General features: G+C 33.3%; 1 protein-coding gene and 1 pseudogene across 1 annotated transcript in view; both read right to left on the reverse strand.

Moving 5' to 3' along the window:
• Nucleotides 1-4,642: 4,642 nt before the first annotated feature.
• On the reverse strand, nt 4,643-17,670 carry LOC143410582 (transport and Golgi organization protein 1 homolog; annotated as a pseudogene).
• Nucleotides 17,671-17,854: 184 nt separating this feature from the next.
• Nucleotides 17,855-24,577, reverse strand: part of LOC143410583 (A-kinase anchor protein 9-like) — a 61,059-nt gene continuing 54,336 nt past the window's right edge. Inside the window, 6 exon segments of the mRNA XM_077110640.1 lie at nt 17,855-17,998; nt 18,475-18,615; nt 19,666-19,869; nt 21,543-21,899; nt 22,650-22,742; nt 23,892-23,991. Of these exon segments, the coding sequence (XP_076966755.1) occupies nt 17,855-17,998; nt 18,475-18,615; nt 19,666-19,869; nt 21,543-21,899; nt 22,650-22,742; nt 23,892-23,991 (1,039 nt within the window).

Raw genomic sequence — 24,577 nt, forward strand, 5'->3', positions numbered from 1 at the left:
TCATAGGCTTCTGGTGACACATAAGAAATATGTGGTCTCTGGCTTATGTGGTTTGTTTTAATTCCTTAGGTGCAGCTATCTTCTTTGAATTCAAACACTACAAGCCTAAAAAAAGGTTTACCAGCACCAAGTGTTTTGCTTTCATGGAGATGGATGAGATTAAACCTGGGACAATTGTAATAGAACTGTAAGTGATATACATATAGGATTCATACTGTTCTAATGGTTACTGGTTCATGTTTCTTCTTAGTCCCTCTTATCGAGAATGTAACATTGGAGTAAATCAATCATCAAAGTATTTTAAACAATCATCTTTCTATTGTGGTTACAGATACAAGAAACCCACTGACTTTAAAAGAAAGAAATTGCAGTTATTGACCAAGAAACCACTTTATCTTCATCTACATCAAACTTTGCACAAGGAATGATTCTGACATGAGTAATGTGGAATTTCTGTGAATTTTACCACTCAATAGAAACCATCATAGCTCTGGGTAGCATATTCATCCTTCAGGAGGCAGGAAGTGAGCCGTACCTATAGGCCAGTGAGTCCATTGCAAAGCTGTACCACAGAACTAAAGTCCAGCACCTCATTGTTATGACTCCTTTGGATACAAGGTTTATTGTAGATTTTGAAACATGTTTTTACTTTTCTATTAATTGTGCAATTAATAATCTTTTTCCTAATTTACCACTGTTCCTACCCTGCTTCCTGGAACAATACTGCTGTGGTAGGTATGCTCATCTTCAAACTTTAAAATACAGCAATAAGAATGTGCTAGAGTTTACACATTTGCTCACTTTTGCTCCAATATGGTCTTTTGATTTGAATTAACTTCAAACTTTTGAATTGAAGTGGGTAGGATAGTACCAGATTGCTTTGAAAGGAAATTGGATCAGTTATGGTCTGTCTTATAGGCTGTTCCTTAGAGCTGGCCTAAATTCACCCTCATCTGATAGTTCTACTTAGAAATAGTGTGCCTTGACCAGATCAATATCTTATATGGGAGTGCCCCCCAGATTGTAGATGTGATTTTTTTCCAGATGACCAGATTGTTTTTCTGAAAGTGAGCATATTTTTAGTCATGTTGATTAGTTGTTCTACATCACTTTGCTATTGTTTCTAGGGTTAACATTAATGATTCTAGGGTTAACATTAAAACCATCTCTCTCAGAATAATTACAAATTTTTGGGTGGGTTTAAATCATGTCATCTAAAAATAATTGAGTCAGATGCTAATGAGATACTGCAGGAACAACTGCTGTTTTTCTGACAACTGATTGTGAAACCTTAAAACATGCATACCTTGTCTTTATAAAGTGATGAGTATGCAAAATCTGGAAAGATATTCTATTTTTTTAATATAGGTAGATACAACTGCCATTTATTTCCTATTTAGATATATTGACATTCATATGAAAATATGCAGGTCATTAGCCTATTATAATTTCACCATTTACATTACTTTAAACTTAATGATGAGACATAAATAAAACTTTCATGTACACAAGGTGGATATTTGATACACAGAACATAAAGATTTGTGAGGAGCTTTTTTGTGGGTTACATGTAGAACCCATGTATTTTAATATTCACTATTTTAAAAGAACAATGCATGAAGGGAATTCAATACTTGGCCTATTTTTAAACTAGTGTAAACCCTAATCATACCATGTGTTTGCTTTTTAAAACGAATAACAGTTTTTTAGCCCTTGCACTTCAAGAGATCTAGTCTTTAATTTTTCAGTTGTCTGTTAGGTCAATTTTGTTTACTAGATGAACGTTAATAAAACTATATGAGCCTGAAAGAATTTTCAACCAAATTTAGTCTTTTCTTTCATCTGGATTGGGTTAATTTCACAAGTGAAAAAATAGTTCCGTCTACAGTAGTTCTAGGAAATGAAGAATTTGCCTTAATAAAATGTTCACTCAACTGAAACTCTGAGTAGTCAAAATTTCCAGACTGTAAACTTCTCAAGAGAAGGGCCTCATCTTCTCCATGTCATGTAAACTTTCCAAGGTGCTTGGCAGCACTCTGTACCCTGTGGAGTACTCAGTACCTTTTTGTTTGATGTTACTGATGTTTGAAGTTGCTCCCTTAAAATCTACTATTAAAATGTAGCAAAACTGATACATTGTTCTTTCTGTTTTTTCATAGACTATAAAACATGAATATCAAAGTGATAATTAAAAAAAAAAAAAACCTTTTTTTTTTGGTTGTAGATGGACACAGTACCTTTATATTTATATGTGGTGCTGAGGATCAAACCCAGTGCCTCACACGCAACCCCATCCCCTCAAAGTGATAATTTATATGAAGAAACATTTAGCATCCTTCACATAAGAATGCTTTTTTTTTTAACCTCTATTTATTTATGCGATGCTGAGGATTAAACCCAGGGCCTTGCCTGCGCTAGGCAAGTACTCTACCTCGAGCCACAATCCCAGCTGCCACCAAAGAATGGGGTTATGTGAAAAAAAGAGGATGCTTTGTATGAATGTCTTTCATCAGCATTAAACAAACTTAAATTGAACATTGTCATCAGCTTAGCTTTAATTCAGACCTGAATGACCAAACCTCCCTCGCCAAAAAAGGTGGTTTTATCTTGAAGCAATTAACACAAAACAATCTGTATCTCACAAATTAGTTGTTTAAATTTACTTTCTAGTGTGGGAGGGGATGAGTCACTGGACAATAATTACAACTATAGCAGTAGTACTTTCAGGTTGAAACACTACTGCTTCACAAATAAAATGATTTTAGTAACTAAACTCAAACACAATTTGCTGGAGAGGACTTCTAAAACTTTTGAGATACAAAAGTATAATTGAATCAAGGGACAGTATTCTCTCACAACCGGTATATGGGCAGCTACCTTGGGCTTTGCTACAGAAGTGGTACAATCAGATGGATGTAAGGAGAGGCAACTATGGGTGGGTTCAAAACTGCTCAGATAAACTACGTAGAACACATTATAGCTTACTAATAGAATAAATACAAAAATGGCTTTAGAGGGAAAACTACTGTTGCTTTGAATAAAAAAATAAATCTGCCTTCCCTTGAAAATCTATCTTCCTAGCTGACATCACCTTTATTTAAATGCTATTTTAAAATTAGAAGTTATAGTAACTTCAGCAATGCCTTGTGTCCTGTAGAGGTTGAAAGATACATTCAAAATTGGTGTTTGTGACTTAAATTTTATTTTACATGTTTAAAAATGGCATAAGCTATTATATGGTTTTCCTCTTACACACAGCTGCTGCTTCTGATATTAAATGGAGGCTATGTAGATTGAATTCTTCCTAACGGACTCAAATTCCTTTTGATTCTGAGTCATCTTCAGTAGTTTAGAGATTTTGTTTCACAGAGATTTTGTTTCACACTGAAGCTTTTGCCCCTATTTTGAGAATACTTAGGGGACATAAAAAGAACAATGATATGTTCTAGGTTTCAACAATCCTATTACTTTCTAGAACTTTAAAGAATGGAAGAATATGGTCTAGCAGTAAACAAAAGTACCAGGCTTTTATAATTTTATTTAAATCTTAAACCTCTAAAAATGCACTGTTAAAATTGCTGTAATTAAAATTACAGCTCTGGAGAGCTAGTTCTTAGAAACATTGTTTTAAAGACAGTAGTTACAGATTCAGGACTTGCTTTAATTGATTTTTAAATAAAATATATTTGAGTATCTGTAAAAAAAAAAGAATTTAATTCAGCCCATAGTTGCTGATTAAAGACATTATAAGCCTTAAAGTTTCATTCATTCTTTCTCAGAGGATTATACTTTTCTAATTTTTTTTATCATATTTCTTGAAAATCAGTGGCAAGGTATGGGAAAGAGAAGAGTGTGTGTGTACATTTTTTAAAAGAAATTTCCTTATTTTTTATAGACACAACATACCACCGTATATTTTACTTTTATAATGCAATAATGGCAAAAGCAGTAGAACTTCAGGTCAAACAACTCTTGCTACTAATGTAAACTCATTCTCAGAAAACCATTCTCACATGGACAGTGGTTAGAAAAAAGTACATGAATGTGCTACAAAAATAGAGCCACAAGACTTCTCACAAGTAAAAGAAATTCCTCTGTATAAGTCCACAGTTGACCAGGGTCCAGCCTCCTTAACAGTGAGCAACAGGAAATATGCTGCCAAGTCACCATCTTCAGTTCTGAGAGTGAGTTTACATGCTTCCCCAATGGCACAAAGTCTCATGACGATCCAATGAATCAACAGACACTTGGGAAATATTAATAAACAATTTTTTATGAACTATTACAACAAAGAACTTCAGCAAGAAGGAAAATGAAGTTTATGATTTTTGAGTAAACATTTTTAGCGTAACAGTCTCTGCGACCAGATATTTAAAGAGAAAAATCAAGCTTATAAAACACCATTTCTCTGTTATCAACTGGAATACACTAAAAATAGGATAATGGAAATACATGTTCTTAAAGCATTTCCACAGGAAATGTCCATAATTATGACATTCTAAATCATTTAGCAATTGTATATGCTACATTAACTAAAACAAAGGTATTCCTTATTGCACATTTTAAAGTTGGAAGGATACTCTAGTTTAAGTGGGGGGTATTTAGGGGGAAAATATTTTGGCTCCAAATGTATACTGCGCCAAGGCAGCTTCATTCTAAAAACATAAACCATTTAAAATAAACTTTTATATTTTGAAGCCAATAATCCTTCAACACAATGAATAGTTCATAGTCCACTTTCTGACTAAGTGTCAGAGGTTAATTTTATGGGCCCTGTTTTAAGGCCTATGAACAGCCCTCACTACTCTGAGAATCGGGTGTAGGTGGAGGTTCATCTTTAAAGCCTGAAGATATTAAGTCTTTTGCAGCAGGTGGTGGCCCATAGTCTTGGGGACCATGAGTTGGAGGTGGTAATGGCGCACCAGGAATGAAGTACTTTCTTGGGTCAAATGAGCCTAAAGGTCTAAATGGTGCAGGTCCTGGAAAAAAATCACGAGGGTCAAAAGGCAAATCCCGTTGTCCAGGTGGAACACCTGGTGCATATTCTCTGCAGCCTATTGGTGGATGCATACCGGGACCTGGAAAATAAAAAGGAAGTTATGTAAATACCCAGAAATTTCTGAACTTGGGTGATTTCAAGTATGTTAATATAGTCTTTAATTTCTCCCAAGCCTAGAACATCAACTGGTGAACATCCTGACTTGCCAGATGAGGCAAACTGAAATGGAACAAGTTTAGGTTATAGCCTGGCCAACCAGCCATGAAGCAACATATTAAGGATTTAAACATGGCTCTACCTAGCACCAGGCTTATCGTTTTTCTTTCCCTACTATATAATTGCAGAATTATTTCTATCTCACAAGAGCTCCATTTATATTTGGAAGTACCATATTACCATGACAAGATGATAGATTATGAAATAAGAACTTTACTACATCAAAGAAATTTTGATAAAAGGAAATGCCACTATTTATTACTGTATCCATTAAAAATTCATGAAATATTTCAGCATGGACTTTACACATGCCATCAGAATCAAGGTGCATGCCCTCCTGGAAAAGGCCTTCCACAGCCACCTAATTAAATCAGCAACATTTATTAGGTCACTGTTAAATCCTCCTCTTTAACACTTCCCTCTGACTTTTCTCAAGGTAAGGAGGGTTTGACTTTTCCTTTTCTATATTCTATAACCTACTGCTTATGCTTCCATTATGGGTGATTACAAACTTTATGCTATAGGATTTTCATATCTGTGACAAAATTTTAAGTTATGGCATGTGTCTCATCCACCTTTCCATCTATTGCAATGCATATCATATCAACATATTTTCAACAAACATCTGCAGAAGTAATATTTCTGGCTTTTCTCTATATAGCCCCTAATCCTTCTCTATGAGATAGCTATTGCCTATCTCAGTATAAGATTATGTAGTATCCCATATGTCCCAGAAAACTGGAGGAAAAGTTAAAATGTACTCAGCTGTATCCTTTCATTGTTAAGACCTGAGATAGCAACAAACTGTTTTAGCAAGCAATAGAAATGAAAGATGAATGTGATTTATAAGTCAATCACTACTGTTCAGATCATCATACCAAATGGTGGAGGAATTGGCCGAGGCCCAAAAGGCCCACCGAGCTGAAATGGAGGTCCATACCAAAAGGGAGGTGGTGGAGGCCGTCCCATCGGGGGTCCCATAGGGGGGCCCATGAAGGGTGCCCCTGAGAAAGGAGGGGGCCCTTTCATAGCCATATTAACCTGCAATTTAAGATTTGAAAGCAGTTAAAAGTTTTAAAATTCCTATGTATTAAGACAAAGTACCAACACCGATAAAAGCTAAAACCCAAAACAGGCACCTGTCCAGAGAACACCATCAGTGCAACAAAACTCTACCCACCCCTCCTGTGTATTCCCACTGACAGCTTACAGAAGTTAGAAGGATTCCACAAGAGGGAGCAGTTTGTTACTGATTATATCTGCACAGGAAAGGGAAAGGCAAGAGGACTGGCAGAAGTTATTAACAGAGGTGATTTCTGACCAGTATGTCATGCTGTATTCACTACAACCTATTTCAAAGGGAGTCCCCCCCCTCCCCATCACTTCCCTTTCATCACAATAGCTCATTACTTCCATATTAAGAATGAACAGAATAAAATGAAAAATCCATTCTCTACCCATGTAATAATAGCTACTATTCAGAGTATCTTCAGTAAGTCTTTCATATATTATTCAACCTCTGAGATCTTTAAGTAGACTGTCTTGTTTTAAATAAAAGGGAATAAAAGCAAATGGATTATCATCATTTGTTAAAGGCCACACTGCATATTAAAGGATCTCAATCCCAGGTTTGCCTCCAAGCCATGCTTTTTCCACCTCTACTCCTCTCTAACAACAGATCTTTGCTCTCTTTTAAATCTTCTACTACAAAGGGGTTTGGGGGTCTTATCTAAGCTGCCCTTAGATTGCTCCAGAGATGTATATTCCTGGAATATGTATACACTGGAACTTGAGAAGTATTTTCCAACACAATGCTATATACACAAATTAGGAAGACAAGGCTTTAATATTTACTTTCATTTACTGTACACCATTTGAGATATTGATTTATCATTTCCTATGAGTAGTGGGTTTGAAACTAAACAATTAAAAATTTATTTTATTATAGAGCTGCAGAAGACCTACCAGATATAATAGCAACACAGTTACAAGAGAATGCACTTATGTGAACAAATGAGACCATTGCTTGGGACTGGCTCAAGAGGTCATTTCAGATTATCATTGTTGCACTGAAATAGTATTTCACTTTCATAAAATCTGATACCAATCTAATTCAAATAACTCAAAATAGGGTTTGCTCAAATGGAGGAATTCTTAAATAGCATTCTTCCAAACAAAAATAAAAATGATGAATTATATAATTTATAATGAATTTACTTTGCCTTAGAACATTCAACACAAAACACCATATAAAGTTAGAGTGATAACTTTTCACATTCTGTAGTTCATTATAGTTGTACACACTTAAGCCACATTTCCAAGTTAAGGAGAAAAGTAAGCTCAATATTGCATGCAGTTTAAAGCAAACAAGATCAGTGTCATGCTCTGAATATCCTTCCCAGAAATGCACAGAATAAAACCCAATTCAGTTCTCAACCTCTAAGTACTTACTCCAACTGGATGCTCAGTCAAAGAAATAATGGTAGAAACTGAGGGGGTCTCAGGTTCTTGGGGAATAGTTTGCTTTTTAAAAAACAAATGGGATAGTACAAATAGAACACAAAGAAGGATAAAGCAAAGAGCAAGTACTGTAGGAAAGTTACATGTTCCTGCACGACCATGTGATTCACAGTAACTACAGAACTTACCTTGCCCTCATCCGTCACCTTAGCTGGAGAAGAACTTCTGGACCTGCTCTTCATGTGAGCTGGAACACGTCCTGGGTCTGTTAGAGATCAAAGAATGGATTCAGACTTATTCTAACATGAAAAGAATAAAAATCCTGCATCCACAATTACAGATTCTTTGAAATTACTTGGTATCTTTACCAGAGGCAACGGGTTTCCCAGATGCCTCAGAAGACCATTAAGTTTGAGGTAAAGGTCCATCCATTGACCCTTGGGAAAGAAAGATCAGAGCCCTTGTATGTATTTTTCAGAAGAAATAAACCACTGGTGGACAGGTCAGGGTTCAACAATAACTAGAAAGCAACATTAAAAATGGGTTGCCCAGGGGTTGCGGTCGTAGCTCAGTTGTAGAGTGTTTGCCTAGCATGTGTGAGGCACTGGGTTTGATTCTCAGCACCACACCATCTACAATTAAAAATATTTTTTAAAAAAATGGGTTGCCCAATACGAAAATCACAATTTATGAAGAGACTTAAGTAAAATAAAGAACTGTCTTGGGTTGATAGAACAGCAAATTAATATGTACTGGTCCTAAACTTTAAGCCATAGACTTGAAGTATGTGTAGGTTGGCTTTTCTTTAGTCTGTATAACCTGACTTCCAATCTTACCAAGACTACAGTCCTATTTAGAATTGGAAATAAGACTCAGTATTTCATATTGGAAATATGTATGCTACATAAAGTTTAAGGCTACTTTTATAATATTTGGGAAATTAACACCATAGAGATTTAATTTAAAGATAAAGGTTTACACTTCACAGTGTAAAATTTAAAAGGAAAAAAAAAAACAATACAGGGACCTCCAGGAAAAAAAAAATGTTTTCTATTGTAGAACAGATTTTACAGAAAACATTCACTAAGATAAAGTAAGAAATTATCTTCTATATATTTTACAGGCCCAAATTCTATGTTTTCATTAGAATATTCAAAAGGGAAAAAAAACCAAAACCTTGAAGCAGTTTACTATAAAGCAACATGTGAATGCTCACCAAATCCATTTCTAGGCATATCTCTTTGATTAAGAGTAGCAGAAGGAGGTCTCCCAGCTGGCTCTGCTGTCAGTGGAGGGGAACATTCTCCACCACTCACGGGGGATGGACCAAAAGAGCCATTATGGCTCAGTGGACCTAAAGACAACAATGCCGTGTTACTACTTTAAGGCAGCCTTCTCCCTGACACCAACCCCCACACCTCCCGCTTTAGCAAATCATTCAGATTATTTCATAACCATTACACACAGAAATAAAAAGTAATTTACATACATTCTGCACCAAGAAATAAAATAGCTCCTTTTACAAAGTGCCCCCTACCTCTCCGAGGAGGATTTTGTAAATTTGGTCTCCCCGGCATTGGTTTTACAATCACAGGTTCATCTTGCCGCATTGCCATCTTTTGGGTCATTTCCAGTAGCCTTGAACATTGAGAAAGAATGGGCTGAATTATGAAACAGCAATCATAGATAATATCTAGCATAACCTTAAAACACTATAAAACATACAGTAAGACACAAAAATCACATACTTCTGTCTCAAATTAGCAGATTCCCTTTTCTCTTCAGCTATAGCTCTTTCTGCAGAACAAGCTTTGAGCTATTAAAGAGAAAATATTCAAATTCAGTTGCGGTAGGCTATGCAAAAAATAAAGAAAAGGGGGAAAAAAATCTTACCCAATTATCATGAGCTTTCTTCTCATGCATAGCAATCTGAAAAAGACAACACATTAAAAAATGTTTTTAGGGACTCATTATAATAATTGTCTGTATTAGATATCAAAGAATCCTGCAACTACAGGACAGTATTAATTACTACCTGGTTTTTAAATGAGCTCTCGGTTTTCTGTAATTCTTCTTCCATCTCTTCAATTCTCCGCCTAAGAATTACAACAATTGAATAAAATTTGAAACATTCTGACCATTTTCCCTTTATTCCATCAGCTATACTTTTAAAGACTTTTATCATAAGAAAAACATTTCTATAGTTATATGAATCCAGTGTGATCAAAACTAATACTACAGACCACGTGCAATGCCACATGCCAGTAATCCCAATGATTGGGAAGCTGAGGCAGGAGGATCTCAAGTTCGAGGTCAGTCTCAGCAATTAAGTGGGAACCTGTGCAACTGAGACCCTATCTCAAAGTAAAAAAAGGTCTAAGGATGTAGCTTAGTAGTAAAGCACCAAAAATAAATAAATCAATAAACAAACAAATAAATAAATAAATAAAATAAAAACCTAATACTAATAACTTCTTTATCATTTAATTGCTAGAGATTCTGAATTGATAAATTATAATTTCCTTAACTGTTCATCAGTGTGTTCTCAAGTAATTCTGCTAGAAATATCTTCCTCCTTAAAACTTTTTTTCTTTTTTTCAAATTATATCCATAGAAGATTTCCAAGGTCTATCAAATGCCACACTTTTGTGGGTCTTGATATAACACACAGCAAACTGATTTCTCAAAGAATTACTACAACATACAAAACCCCCAGAACTGTTTGCATTGACCAAGTTCCCTATGGTCTTGCCCATTGGGTACAAGTAAATTTTTGTTAACATTTTTCATTTGTTAAGTTGAAATTTATTTTTTCTCCTGTGTGAATTGAATGTGTTCATATCCTCTCGTTATTTATACTTCCATGCTATTTTCTTCTATCTACATAATGTAAAAAAAAGATTAAAAAGAAAGCTAACACTAATTCATTAGACATTGACACCCTCCTTTAGAAACTGAACTCACTTGTAATTTTTAACTTCCTGTACAGCAGAAACCACCTTTTCATCTGCAGCTGACAGCTGCTGCTCTTTTTCTAGTCTCTCACATTCTTCTTGACTCCATTTCCTAAAATAAAGCCAGTTATCAAATCAAAAGTTTCTCTTTGTGAATATCACTTCCCACAATTCTATAAAATGCTTAGGCACATAAAATAGGAATTCAAACCTGCAATTTCATAAATCAAACTCTGGCAAATCACTTACATTTTCTAACTTCTCCTCTTAATTCTCTACTTACCAGTCAATAAAATAAATGTGAAAACAACATGTGCCCCAGGGGCAAGTCTCCTGTGTGTAAGATAATAAAAACTCACTTTACTTCAATGTGGAAGATCAAAACTGATCAACCTAACATAATTAAACATATTAGGATAAAGCAGGGGATAATTCTTTTCTCATTTCTGCCATGGGTAGGACACTAAGTATATCTTTGTCATGGAGGAACTCTTTTCTCAATCCAAGACTGGTACCATAATAAAGATATAGTCAGTCAAATAAAAAATCTTCTAGAATATGTCTTTTAGCTATGCAATTAACCACAGAACATTTTTCACACTTTAGATATCTATTTCAAAAGAATTGTAAATTAAGCAAAAAGACAAATCTGAGTTTTGATAATGTCTATCAACCAGAAAAAGAAGCCAAACTGACCCACTATCAGAGTATTATCTACTGACAAGTTTTAACTCTGATCATGAAACTCAAGATGTTCATCTACTGACACAAAGGTAGCCACATTTAATGATTTAAAAAATACTATTTTCTGCTATCCTTGTACTACTTTAGCCATAGTTCAATTCAAAAGATAATTAACTTGAAACTTAATTTTCCATAAATCAGAAGAACTACAGTAAAAAAGGATTACTGATACCAAATAGAAAAAGGGGATTATATATTCTTATATAGCTTCTCATTTAATTCTTCAGCAAGTATCTTATGAGTGGCTATAATATACTAGTTACCTTGTAAGATGCTAAAGAATAAAAGAGCTCACTGTTTCAGGTATAAATGATGCCTAAAGGAATATAATAATTTTCCCCACTGGCTTAAGAAGGAATATGGAGAAAACTGAATCTTGAAGAAAAGAGAGAATTTTGTTTCCAATTATCAAAGAGTTAGTCTGAGAGCACTAAGAACAATCAAAACATCTTTATAAGAATATAAAATTGTGTTTGAAGGGATCCAAGCTAAAAAGTCAGTAAAGATATATGTATGTGGCCAAGATCCATTAGAAAAAAGAATCTCAGAATTACAAGTAAGGCTGGCACTGTAAGGTACTTTTCTCCTATTGAAGATAACACAAAGATATGAGTCTGAACCAAGCCTTCATTAAATTCCTGGGCTTAGAGGAAAAAAGAGGCTACCAATAAAGGGACCCTTAATAAAAGCCCTAGCCTTTGAGTTTAGATTAGAAAGTACTGCACACTTAAGTGATGAACAGGCAAAAAATCCAAAAGGAACAATATTGAAACATTGAAAAGACAACTCATTTTTGAATTATCTTAATTGCTGACTAAGTTTAAAGTGACAATCTTACTCAAGTAACCTCAACACTTTTCTATAAGAAGATAACTTCATCTTAGTCCTCAAATTTCATCTATAATTATCACAACAATGTTGGCCAATCAAAACTGACCAGGCACTCCATAAGACAAAATTCTGTGAGAAAAAATCCCACAGAAAAGGAAACCACCTAATGGGGTTATCTGCACATGTTTTAAAATCACTGTGCTTTATATAGTCAAAAAAGTAAAGTCAAGATTATGAATTTCAGGGCTGGGAATATAGTTTAGGTGGTAGAGTGCTGCCTTGCATGCACAAGGCTCTGGGTTCAAACACCAGCACCACAAAAGAGGAAAAAAAAATTACGAATTTTGTCAAAGGATTAGAAACTATAAAACCAAGAAATAGTTGGGTGTGGTGACCTACCTACAGTCGAAGATACTCAGGAGGCAGAGGCAGAATTATGAGATTAAAGATAGCTTGGAAAGCAGTAAGACCCTAGTCCCTTTATGAGAAAGAGCAAGGAGTCTGGGGAGGTAGCTCAATAGTAGAGCACATGGCTCAAGGTCCTGGGTTTGAGTTGTAGTACTGAAATCGGACTGGGGTTGTGGCTCAGTGGTGAAGCATGGGCCCCACATGTGTGGGGCACTGGGATCAGTCCTCAACACCACATAAAATAAATAAAATATTGTGTCGGGCTGGGGATGTGGCTCAAGCGGTAGCGTGCTCGCCTGGCATACGTGCAGCCCGGGTTCAATCCTCAGCACCCCATGCAAACAAAGATGTTGTGTCTGCCAAAAACTAAAAAATAAATATTAAAATTCTCTTTCTCTCTCTCTTAAAAAAAATCCTATAAAAAATAAAATATTGTGTCCATCTACAACTAAAATAATATTTTAAACCCTGAATTTTTTAAAATCCTAAACTCAATGAATGATTTTAGCAGCAGATTTGGGAAGTAAAATAAATCCTATTGCTTTTAAGACAGGTCAGAAGAAAATATCCAGAAGAAGTAAATCCAGAATGTAGGAGGCAGGGGAAATCAAATTCTAATATGCATTATTATAATCAGAAGAGAGAATGAGGTAAAATCAACATTTAGAAAAAGACTCGAAAATTCAAGAAGTGTTTAATGGTCCCTAGCAACATAACTGCAAGAGGAAAAGTGGGTGGGGTGGGGAAAACTACACCTAGGCACTTCCCAATACAACTGTTAAAAAAACAGAGAAAGGACTACAGAAACTAGGGGAGGGATAAGACCAAACAACAATGATAATGGACTCCTTAAAGAAAAAATTTAAAACAGATGGTAATTAATTGGATATTTTTAAATTGCTAAAACTAAGTAACAGTCAAAATTCGGTAGCCAAAAGAAAGATCCTTTAAAAATGGAAACTGGTTTTAACTCTAATCATGAAGTTCATGTCAACCTAATACAGATTATAAAGGTAGCAATATTTAGTGGATAAAATACTATTCTCTGTTTATCCTTGTACTACCTTTGATACACTAATCAAATCTATCATTAAAGGACAATGTTCAAATAGAATGAAAATAATTTCAAATACGAAACCAACAGTGTAGAATGCAGAACTACAGAAACTTTAAATATGTGTATAAATTGAATGAATGTCTTGTGGAGCTCACAGTATATGAAGTACTAACATACAATGCCACAACAGTTATCTGATTCAGGAGCTACTTAAAGCCCATAAAAAAAATAATAAACCTATTAATCTATGTCAGGTTTTTATTAAATCCAGAATATATACCATGGCCTTTAAATTATGAGAAGATGAATAAAATTATTATTATATAATTATAATTCCATTATAATTTATGATTACATCAAGCTTATACAGGGGATGAGGAAAATAATCAAAAATATTTAAACTGTTAAAAAGATACAAGGAAGAAAAAAAGAACAGGTCATCAAATAGAAAGCAAATTCTTCATAAACCACAGGCACATATTCACATGGACAGACTTATATTTTAGAAAGTCCACTCAAGCGGCTATAGAGAAAACTACTAAGAATTTGAAATAAGTTATATACAAATATAAAAAATGGAGAATGAAGACAGATGATCTAGGTTAGAAACAGAAAAGATGACAGAGGCATGAACTAACATAGTACCTGGGGATGAGTAAAAAGAGTACAAACCACAGATGATGACTGAATAAATTTTGGAGGAGTTGAGAAAAATAGTGCTACAATTTAATTGCATTACAAAGAAAATTAATTGCCATTTAGGTCATTCAGATTACTAATAGGGACAGAGAAAACAAGTGTTCTTTTAAAAAAAAAAGTGATAAAATGAGAAATGTTTCTTTGAAACAGGCCAGGAATTTAGAACTGGCCTGAACAAAAATTTGAGATTCTAAAAAGGTCGCTTGGAGATCACAGAATTTTAGAAAAGTTAATGGAAAGGTTTCAATATTTAATGCATTAATTAGGCAACAGAAGTCAAAATACCTAAAAAATAGTTAGGTCTGTAAAAAGGACTGTCTTTGCTTTACAAGAGATATATATATATGCCGAAGAGTAAATCAGGTGCAAACAAATAAAATCTGACACAACCTATTTTTAGAGAATTCAAGTATTTTTGTGGATTAAAAACTTCAAATGAACTTTTAAAAAATAACTAGCTCCACACTAAGAAGATTAATACATAAATATATACTCCAAACAAGTACTTCTGTAATCATAACTCCTAAGGTCCTTGACACAGTTCCATTTTGTGTGAACATCTGAGATATTCAAGTTCAAAACTTATACGATCAATAAGTAAATATTATTCCTTTTTGAAGTTTTTATTCTACTAAAACGTCATTCCAAATCACTCAGTATTTTTAAAGGTCCAGAGTTAGAGATACAAGTTCAAAACATTAGAATTACATAACTGATCACAATGAAAGGTAATTAAATAAATAGAGGGATCATAGAAAGGGTCTAGAACTTTGAGAGGTATTTCCACATCAGTGACTGTTAATACCATTTTACCACTTCCTGCCTTCATATGAATTTGACAATTGATTACGATGTCCTCACAGCCTTAGTTTATGGTTCCAACTACCTCAGGACTCTTAAGACTGATGATGGAAAGAAAAATGCAACTTATATGAAACAAAACACAAAGGAAAAAAGACAAATCTCTACTTATTACAACTAGAAGAAATTGTAAATAATCTTAAGAAAAGATAAAATTATCTATTAATTCACACAGTGATAATAATAACAAACAATGAAAATCTTACTTTTGTAGTGCCATCTCAGTTTTCTGGTAGAGTTCGTTTAAAATCTCCACTTTCTGCCTTAGAGTTTTGCATTCCTCTTCCAGTCCAATTTTAGAAGACTGTAGTGAATTGCAGTCACCTTCTAATTTCTTTATTTGGTCTGTAAAGGATAAAACATCTTATCTCTATATGTGTACAAGGACTTAAGAACTTGTTTGAGGGAGTAGTGCCAAGAAAAGTAAGAAGCATGAAAGCAAGAAGCCATTCTTTATCTTTCCAATAAAATTTTAAGTCTTTCCAACATGGCAATTTCTTCTCAAAAAGAACCCACCTTCTAGATTACATTTTGTGGACATCGAGGCTCCTAGCTTAAGTTGTAAGAGTTTTAGATCCTCTTCAACTACTGATATTGTAGTTTGTGTCTAAAAATTGCAGAAAAGAGAGGTATTCTTAAAAGTGAGGCACAGGAAGAATTGACAGGCACTATGGGACTCTTACAAAGAACTATACCCGAGAGACATCCATCATCTGCTTAATTTGATCTTTGATCTTCTCATTCTGATCACCTAAAAAACAAAAGACTTTAGCTTTTTCTTTCCTTACTTTTAACTCTATATTCTCCTAACTTCCCCCAAACTAAATAATGATTGTGTTCAAACACCAGAAGAAAAAAAAATCAATTAAATAACTAAACTGATTAGACTAATGACTTTTAAGAGAATTGCAAGCTTAGATTTAAAAAAAAAAAAAAAAGAGAGAGGTGAATTTCAGGCTGGGATTGTGGCTCAGTGGTAGAGTGCTCACCTAGCATGTGTGAGGCACTGAGTTTGATCCTCAGCATAAAAATAAATAAAAGTACTGTGTCTCTCTTAAAAACAAAACAAAAAAAGGTGAATTTCTAGTTTGCACAACTAAAATGTTATCTATGCTATTCTTGTAAGATAAAAGCTTTTCTTCTCTCTCAGATCTATCTTCACTTGGACAAGTAAGTGTCTTATTTAGAAAGATTCAATCCTCTATTTTCTCCCTGAATCTACTACCAGGTGTGGTTTGAAATACTTGCTATGTAAGCAATATCCAACTTGGGAAAAAACATCTGGAAATATTTTCCTCATCAGTAAACACTGTTACACTCCCTCTCTCTAGCTTTCTGATAGTCTCCAGCCTCTGTTCTCACAGCCTTAGTTTATGGTTCCAACTACCTCCGGACTCTTAAGACTGACTGTGGACCTTAAAACCACAGAGCCATAGAGATGATGAGTATCAAAATCAACTATCATCTGCATAAGTTAAGAAATAAATTTCTCTTACTGTACAATGTTCAATACTCTAAGTATTGTATAGGATGTGACTATTGTAGCTGTAGTGTACTTACTAGTTTTCAATGGGATAGAAAAAGTCAGTGTTCTTCACATGCCTATTGCTACATTATACCCCAGCAACCCACCTCTGCCAATGCAATAGACATATCTATAGATCCAGTGATATGTGTCTACAACCCTGAAGCTTAAGAAGAAAATCAGCCAGCTGAAAAGTGGCATCTGTATAAATACTTAATTAAAGACAGGAAAGCAAAAAAAAGGATTCAACCTCCCTGAGACTGATCTTACCTGCTACCTCTCCGTTGGTTAATTCAACTGACTCATCTTCTCTATTTTGATCCTCAGATTCAGATTCACACTGTAACCGATTCAACTGTGTGATATAACTAGTCAAAGCCTAGAAAAGAAGCAAAAGGTTGGAAGACTCTTTTAATTCAGAAGATTTCAGGAGAATTCATGAGATGAAACATGTATTTGGAGTATAAACTTACATTAATAGTATCATCTTTGTGATTAAGAGCTACAAGTAAATCTTTCTGGAACTTCTCAAATGATTTGATTTGTTCACTGAGCTCAGCGTGTGATGCACTCCAGTCTTTGACTTCCTGCTGCAACTGAAAAGTCAAAACACATGAATTCCTATGGTAAGGGAGGGGTTTCTGCACTGGATACATCAGGACTACAAGACTTAGACAAATAAATAGAGAACCATACTCCTCCGTGGCCTGCCTCAATCGAGGGGGTTGAGACCTTGGTTAAGGAAGAGGGCAGAGTGGCCCCAACTCTCACAGCTGCAGTAAGAACATCAGAGCTCTCAGGAAGTTGACCCTGTTTATTGCATTCCCCAGAAAATTGCTGCCAATTCAAATAATTTACCTCCAGCAGGAATGGCTAGGCACATATGACTCTCTCCTAAATTTAGACTCCTTATCATGTAATCTGCCCTTGGCCAGTGAATCAGTAACTACTCAAAAGAGGATCATAAAATACTTAATTTTCTGGTTTAAAAAGTTTCTTTGAGACTATGCAAGTTAATAACTGATTGACATTTTAAGAAAATACACATGTACAAGATAAAAATCAGGATGAATAAAGTTTACTACATTTGAACAACCATTTTAATTGACTTTGCACTGAAAAAATACACATTTTGTATACCTTTCACTGGACAGACTATCAGGAGGTACATCTTCAGGTTTTCTGTCCATTTTCTTTTCTTTCAATGTCTGTTCCTCAATTTCCCTTTGGTTTTCATTTTCATTCTGTTTAAGTTTGTGCAACGGCAGAGAGGACAAGACAGAAAGAAAACCTGTCATCTTAAAAACACCATATCATTCTTCTGTACTGGTATGATGTGAACCAGAAAGTGCTTGAAATAATATTTAACTACAATTTATCAAGAGATCCGCAGTATCAAGAAAAGGATAAAACATTCAAGTGTAGAGATGAAAAATGTTTTAATGGCTTCAAACTAATATACTCTATATAGTGTGGCAATAAGGGTTGTCAATAAAGGTTGCTCCTTGGTAGAACAACAGTTTCTCCTACAGCAATGCCAGATTCAAATTATCTTAAACAGAAAGCAAGACATTTTGACTCCACCTACCTTACATCTAAGTGATCACCAATATGTTAAGCTCAGTAACTCTAAAAATACGTCACCTACCAACAATAAAGACAAACAAATCCTACTGCATTGTTGATCTACTGTTCCTAAATGCACCAAAGTCAATACTACCTGTGTTTGCGTACTGCTGCTGTGCAGCTCACAACACAGCTTCTCTCTTCCAGCTAAAAACAGCTTCTTTAGTGCTTACAACTCCTCTAAAAGCACCCTTTCTCTTTCTGAAACCAGGTTTTCATTATTTAATGAGGATCTCTAAATAAAAAAAGAGGTCATGGAAGAATATTGATTGCGACAGAGGTAAAAAGCAGAAACATCAAGCAGATTTCTTTTAACCCCTTGGGACCAAGAGACCTTGGTTCTACCTTATGATTCATATTTCATTATTAGGGATTAAAAGGCACATATGAAGTTCAATGCAAAATTTTCAACTTTAGAAAAAAAGTTATTTAAACTTAAATATTCAGGAATTTGTATAGTTCGAGTAATATTTTCTCTGTCAATTTTTGCATTGAAATTTTAGAAAAATAAATTGACAAAATGCAATGAAGAAAAGCAAAACTGATTTTTCAAATGATATATTTTATTCTCAAATATCAATTTCCCTATTATTTTATATTTAAAAAATACACGTTTTAGTTTTCAAAATTAAATTCAATAAATTTGTTTTCATAAGAACTTTCATGTAAATGTTTCTTGCTTTTCTGCAATAATTTTGTGAGTATATTTTATATAGCAGTTGATAAGAATATAGCTCCCAAATACCATGAGATATTTAAATTTAGAAAAGAATGTAATATAAATTTGAATTTCTCTAATCAACAAGAGATGTGTCCTTGGAGAGAGTTCTAGAAACAGATTACTTCAGAAGATTTCCATTCATGATTAAAAAGATGGATTAAAGATAGATAAAGATAAACCTTGGAGATGGTAATTGGTAGACTCACAGAACTATAAATGAACATTGAAAAAGTGAATGACAGCAACTGTATACTCAAGTGCCTCAGTATAATATTTCCAAAACTCTCAAAGTGCTTTAGCTATGTATGGTCAATAGAATTTTTAAATTTATATTGTAGTCACATTTCCAGTGCCTGAAAGGCAGTTAAATAAAATGAAAATGCACATTATATCAGTTGAGTTAGGTGTGCCTAACAAGGTCTAAAGTTGATCCCAGGAACTTCCTGATGTTAAGTATTTGTAATTTATTTGTATCTAGGAAAAATAATTTTGACTTTAAAAAAAAGCCACATTAAAAATACCATTATTTCAATTGAGGAGAAAAGAGACTCTAAAGTTCCATACCTGGGCTAACTGTCTATTAAGCCTCTTAATCTCTTCTTGTAGCTGCTCCATGTGTCTCATGTGTGCCTGCCTCAACAGTTCTGTGGCCTGTTGATGTTCTTCATACTGTCGTACAAGTTCTTGCCTCATATCTTCTAACTGTTCTTCGTTTGACATCATTTGTCTGGAAGCATCCATGCTTGATGTCAACATCTTACCATGAATCTTTGATAGGAAAAAACACAAGCAAAAAACTCAATCATAACATATTTTGTGGCAATTAGTCAGCATTGATACTTTAACTGAATATGAAAACAATTCTATTAACAACATAAAGCATCTGAGTTTTAGTTTTATTATTAAACAAAAGCATAAATCACTTTTTTAAAAAAGTATTTTTTAGTTGTAGATGAACATAATACCTTTTTTCATTTATTTTATGTGGTGCTGAGGATCGAACCTAGTGCCTCACCCATGCAAGGCAAGCGCTCTACCACTGAGCCACAACCCCAGCCCATAAATCACTTTTTTAAAAAAAGTATTTTTCTTATTTATAATTCCAAAACAACATGAAGTTAATTTATTACCACCATATATGTTATTTTCCAAAAGGAAACAGCTACTTACAAGATAGTTTAGCTAAAATCTAATTCTAACTGAGAAAAACAAAATACTCAAGATTCTTTATCCACCCCCTCTAACCCCCACCCCATCCACTTTTTTTTCCGCCCATACTAGAGATTGATCCCAGGGCCTCACACATGCTGGGCGAGTGCTCTACCACCAAGCTACATCTCCAGCCCTTCTCTTAATGAAGTTATAACTCCTTTATATCTCTTGATATTTTATAATGGGGAAATAATATAAACAACAACAACAAATATACACACACACACACGCAAAGTTTATAGGGCCAGGGTTGTGCCTCAGTAGTAGAGCGCTTGCCTAGCATGCATGAGGCACTGGGTTCAATCCTGGGAACCACATAAAAATAAACAAATAAAATAAAGGTATTATGTCCATATACAACTAGAAAAATATTTTTAAAAATTAAGTTCACAATATATAAGGAATTTTGTCTATTTAATTTTTATTCATTGGTCATCACCGTATTATAGAAAACTGCTTATTCAAAGAAAAATTATAATAAATTTTATTTGGAAATAAATGCTTTACATTTATGAGTTTCTCACACTCATGACAAGTCAATAGGTTCTATGAATACTTCAATCCCTTAAGATACTAATTAAAATCATTCTGCCTTGAACAGCTACAGCTAAATTAGTTTTCATAAACATTTCACAAGTTTTGCATTACATAAAAAGCTGACAGTTTTATTTGAATACTCCTCTGAACAAGATACATCTATCGTGAACACATAAAATAAATTTGAAATTCAGATAATTTTAAAAGAAGTAGAATTTATTGTTTTCTAATAAAGGCTGCAATTCGTTGGGGTAACAGATCCTCAACTAACAAGAAAAAAGAATTAGTATATAGATAATAAGATACTTTGAATTGTCTTCTTGAATTCATAGCAATTTCCTTTTATGTTCTTACATTTTAATTGAGCAAATCATTTGGACACAGGTATTACCTAGTTATAATATAATTAATCTTCAATTAGTTTAAATAAAATTAACACAGGTATAATTTACAATGAGAACTTAACATGTATTATGTCCATAAGACAACCAAGAATACTATGACCTGACTTATTTTATACTTCACACCAATATTGTTTCACTTAATCAAATACCTTATAATTAATAAAATACATTAAAGTCAAGACTGGACTTCATACTTTCATTCTCTATTAATCAGCATTATTGCTACTGTTTTAAACTGAAGATATTATTATAAGTTTTTCTTTTTTATATTCAAAGAAGCATACTTACAGATTCGCTAACTATAAATGTTTTGTCTTTGGAGAACATTTCTTCTGAAATAGTTAGTTGGTGGACCTCTGATTCTATTATATCATCAAGATGATCAATGTTTGGTAATAGAACTTCTCCATCTTCTCCTAACTCTTTACTAAGTGGCTTAAATTCTTCTTTAAATTTCATGTCCAATGCATCAGAGGTCTGAAGATCAATTTGATCCTGAGATAATTTCATTTCATTAAAATAATGTTTTTCATTTTGCTGACAGAAAGTAAGTGCTTGTTTTGATGACATAGTATTTTCTTTTGCCTTTGATAGTCTAGATAGTTCAGTTTGTTGAGCAAATGCAACGCTCATTGACACAATGACCTAAAGAAATCAATCAAACAAAAAAGGATTAGATTTATAAATACCAGCTGGATTTAAAAAGTGGGTAATTACTCAAAATTATATGAATTAGAAAAAAGCCTGGCCTCATAGTTTTAAAAACAAAAATAAATCCTCTGATAAAGTGATACAGAGATAGGCTATTTTTCAATAAATTTAACATCAAAGTGTTTTACTGCCTGCCTTTTAAAATAAAACAAGCAAAACTTTTCTAACTACAACATCAATAAATGCTCAGTACAAAAATAAAAAAAAATAAAAGTCTTTATATTTATCCTTCCAAGAAAATTCACTTGGCCATGAGTGATAATGTTCTGTGACAATCCTCCATCAGTATCTATAGTTATTATCTAACATTACAATAATTTATCAGGGTAATACAACTACTTTTTCTCTTCATAACTTTTGCCTCATTTTTAGAATGCCAAACTTTTTCACAAGGTAACTATTTACAATGTAACACATATATAAAAACTTGTGGCATTCTGAAAAATTGTAATTACTATTCTATATCAAGAAAAAATGTTCTTTTCAATGAAAAGCACCGCAAAACATTCTATGAAGCAGCAATTATAGTTGATGCTGTTACACAACTGTTTGATGGACTATATATGAAACTTACAAATAAAAACAAAGTACATACCATCAATAAAATCCATGCATTTTTTGACAGTTCAAAGATCAAGAAAATCTATAAACCAAGAAAACCTTGCAGATAAACTATAAACTTACCTTAGCTATTTTTTCTTCTAATCTTTCTTGGTATTGTTTTTCCAAAAATTTAACCATATTTGTTTCTTGTTTCATTCCACATTCCTTAGAAAACTAAATTGAAGGGTGAAATATGACAATTTACACTGATTTTATACCATTAATTTTAAGGATGTAGTCAATATTCCAAAAATATCACTATTTTTGGACACTTTCAAATAAAAATAAATTTCAGTTATCTTTTAACTAAAAACATTTAATCTAATAATCCTACAAAATAATTACACTTACTATAAACTTAAAGATGCAAAGAGAGAAATATATTTACATATCTGTAATTATTAGCATAAATTCTAGGGTGGGTTAAGGATACTTAAATATAATTAATAAGACTTATGTATAAATGTATATTTATTTTAAGTAAAATGTTAACAAGTGGCTATGTTTGATAATGAAATCATGAGCAAATTTTCTTCTTGGTATTTATTAAAAGAACACAATTTTCCACATACAAATTATTTTTATCAATTAAAAAAATAAATCTTCTTTTAGAAATGTAGATATACTGTCAACATGAAAGTATTTGTTTATTTACCAATTATTTGAATTTCATCCAACAGACATTTAATAAGGGATGAGTATGGCTCATATCTCTTTTTAATATCCAGAATGAGAATGGGCAAGAGTCAGTGATTTTAATTTTTACTAGAATTTAGAATTATTTAGTGAAGATGAAGATGCAGTTGGGGGTTTGAAAAAAGTTTTGAATAATACAATGTTGAGGACAGGCAGAGAGTGGTTCAGTGGCAAGCACGGTAAAAAAAGCGTTTTTCTATCATTACTTTTGTTGGAAGATGGCCTGATCCATTACTCCAGCGCTAGCACCTTGGATTTTAGGGAATTCTATACACCATTCTGAAGATACCCTCTGCATCCATAAGGGGAAGAAAAGACTATGTTGGCCATGGTACTGAAGCTGATTTGTTACACAGTTCATAAAGAAATGTTACAAAGAAAAAATTTAAACTGTAACAGGGGAGGAAAATTCTCAAATTTAACTTTCTCTGTGTTTTTCCTATGCTATGAAAAATACTTCTATAGACATTCTGGATCTTTTACATAAGATATTATCCTCATGATTTATTCTTAATCTTAGTCAAATATTTACTACACATAATTACAAAACTGAAGACGTAAAATTGATAGTAAGAAAAAGTATCAGTGTACATAACTGTTTAAAAATGAAGATTAAAAATAACATACCTCTATTGCATGATCAATATTGTTTTTTAGACAACTTCCAGGATGTACTACTGATTTCTGTACATCAGATTCTTTAATTACCACTGAATCAACAGAGAAGCTAAATATAAATAAAAAAGTATAAAAAAAATTAGTGTTGTGTGTTTTATCAAAAGTTTTTACCATGCATAACGTGTACTGAGGCAGCGGGGAGACAAAAATGATAGTTCCCCAGGGTTACAAGTATTGTAACTTAAAACATTTTTGACTAAGTTTTCCATTTAAAAGTAACAATGAATATTATGTCATTTAATGAATTTCAGTATAAATGTATGATAAAAAATTTATTATGTAAAAAAAACATTTTTAATAAGTTTTTTAATAATAACATCTTAGATATGCTTATATAGCAACAGTGTACATAATATAACATACTATATACACTGATACTACACACTACTTATATACCTAAGATATACAATACATATTATTCATATTACATGGATATCTAAATTACACAGACAAAACATATAATAATATAGAATAGATTATATTGGATTAAATATATTAAAAGAGCCAGGTACAGTGGTGTGTGCTTGCAACTCCAGAAATTTGGGAGGTTGAGGCAGGAGGATCAAAAATTCAGGATGAGCCTTAGCAATTTATGAGACTCTCTTTCAAAAAAAAAAGGGTTGGAAATGCAGGAA

Source organism: Callospermophilus lateralis, chromosome 11 (assembly GCF_048772815.1).
Source record: "Callospermophilus lateralis isolate mCalLat2 chromosome 11, mCalLat2.hap1, whole genome shotgun sequence".
Taxonomy (NCBI): Eukaryota; Metazoa; Chordata; class Mammalia; order Rodentia; family Sciuridae; genus Callospermophilus; species Callospermophilus lateralis.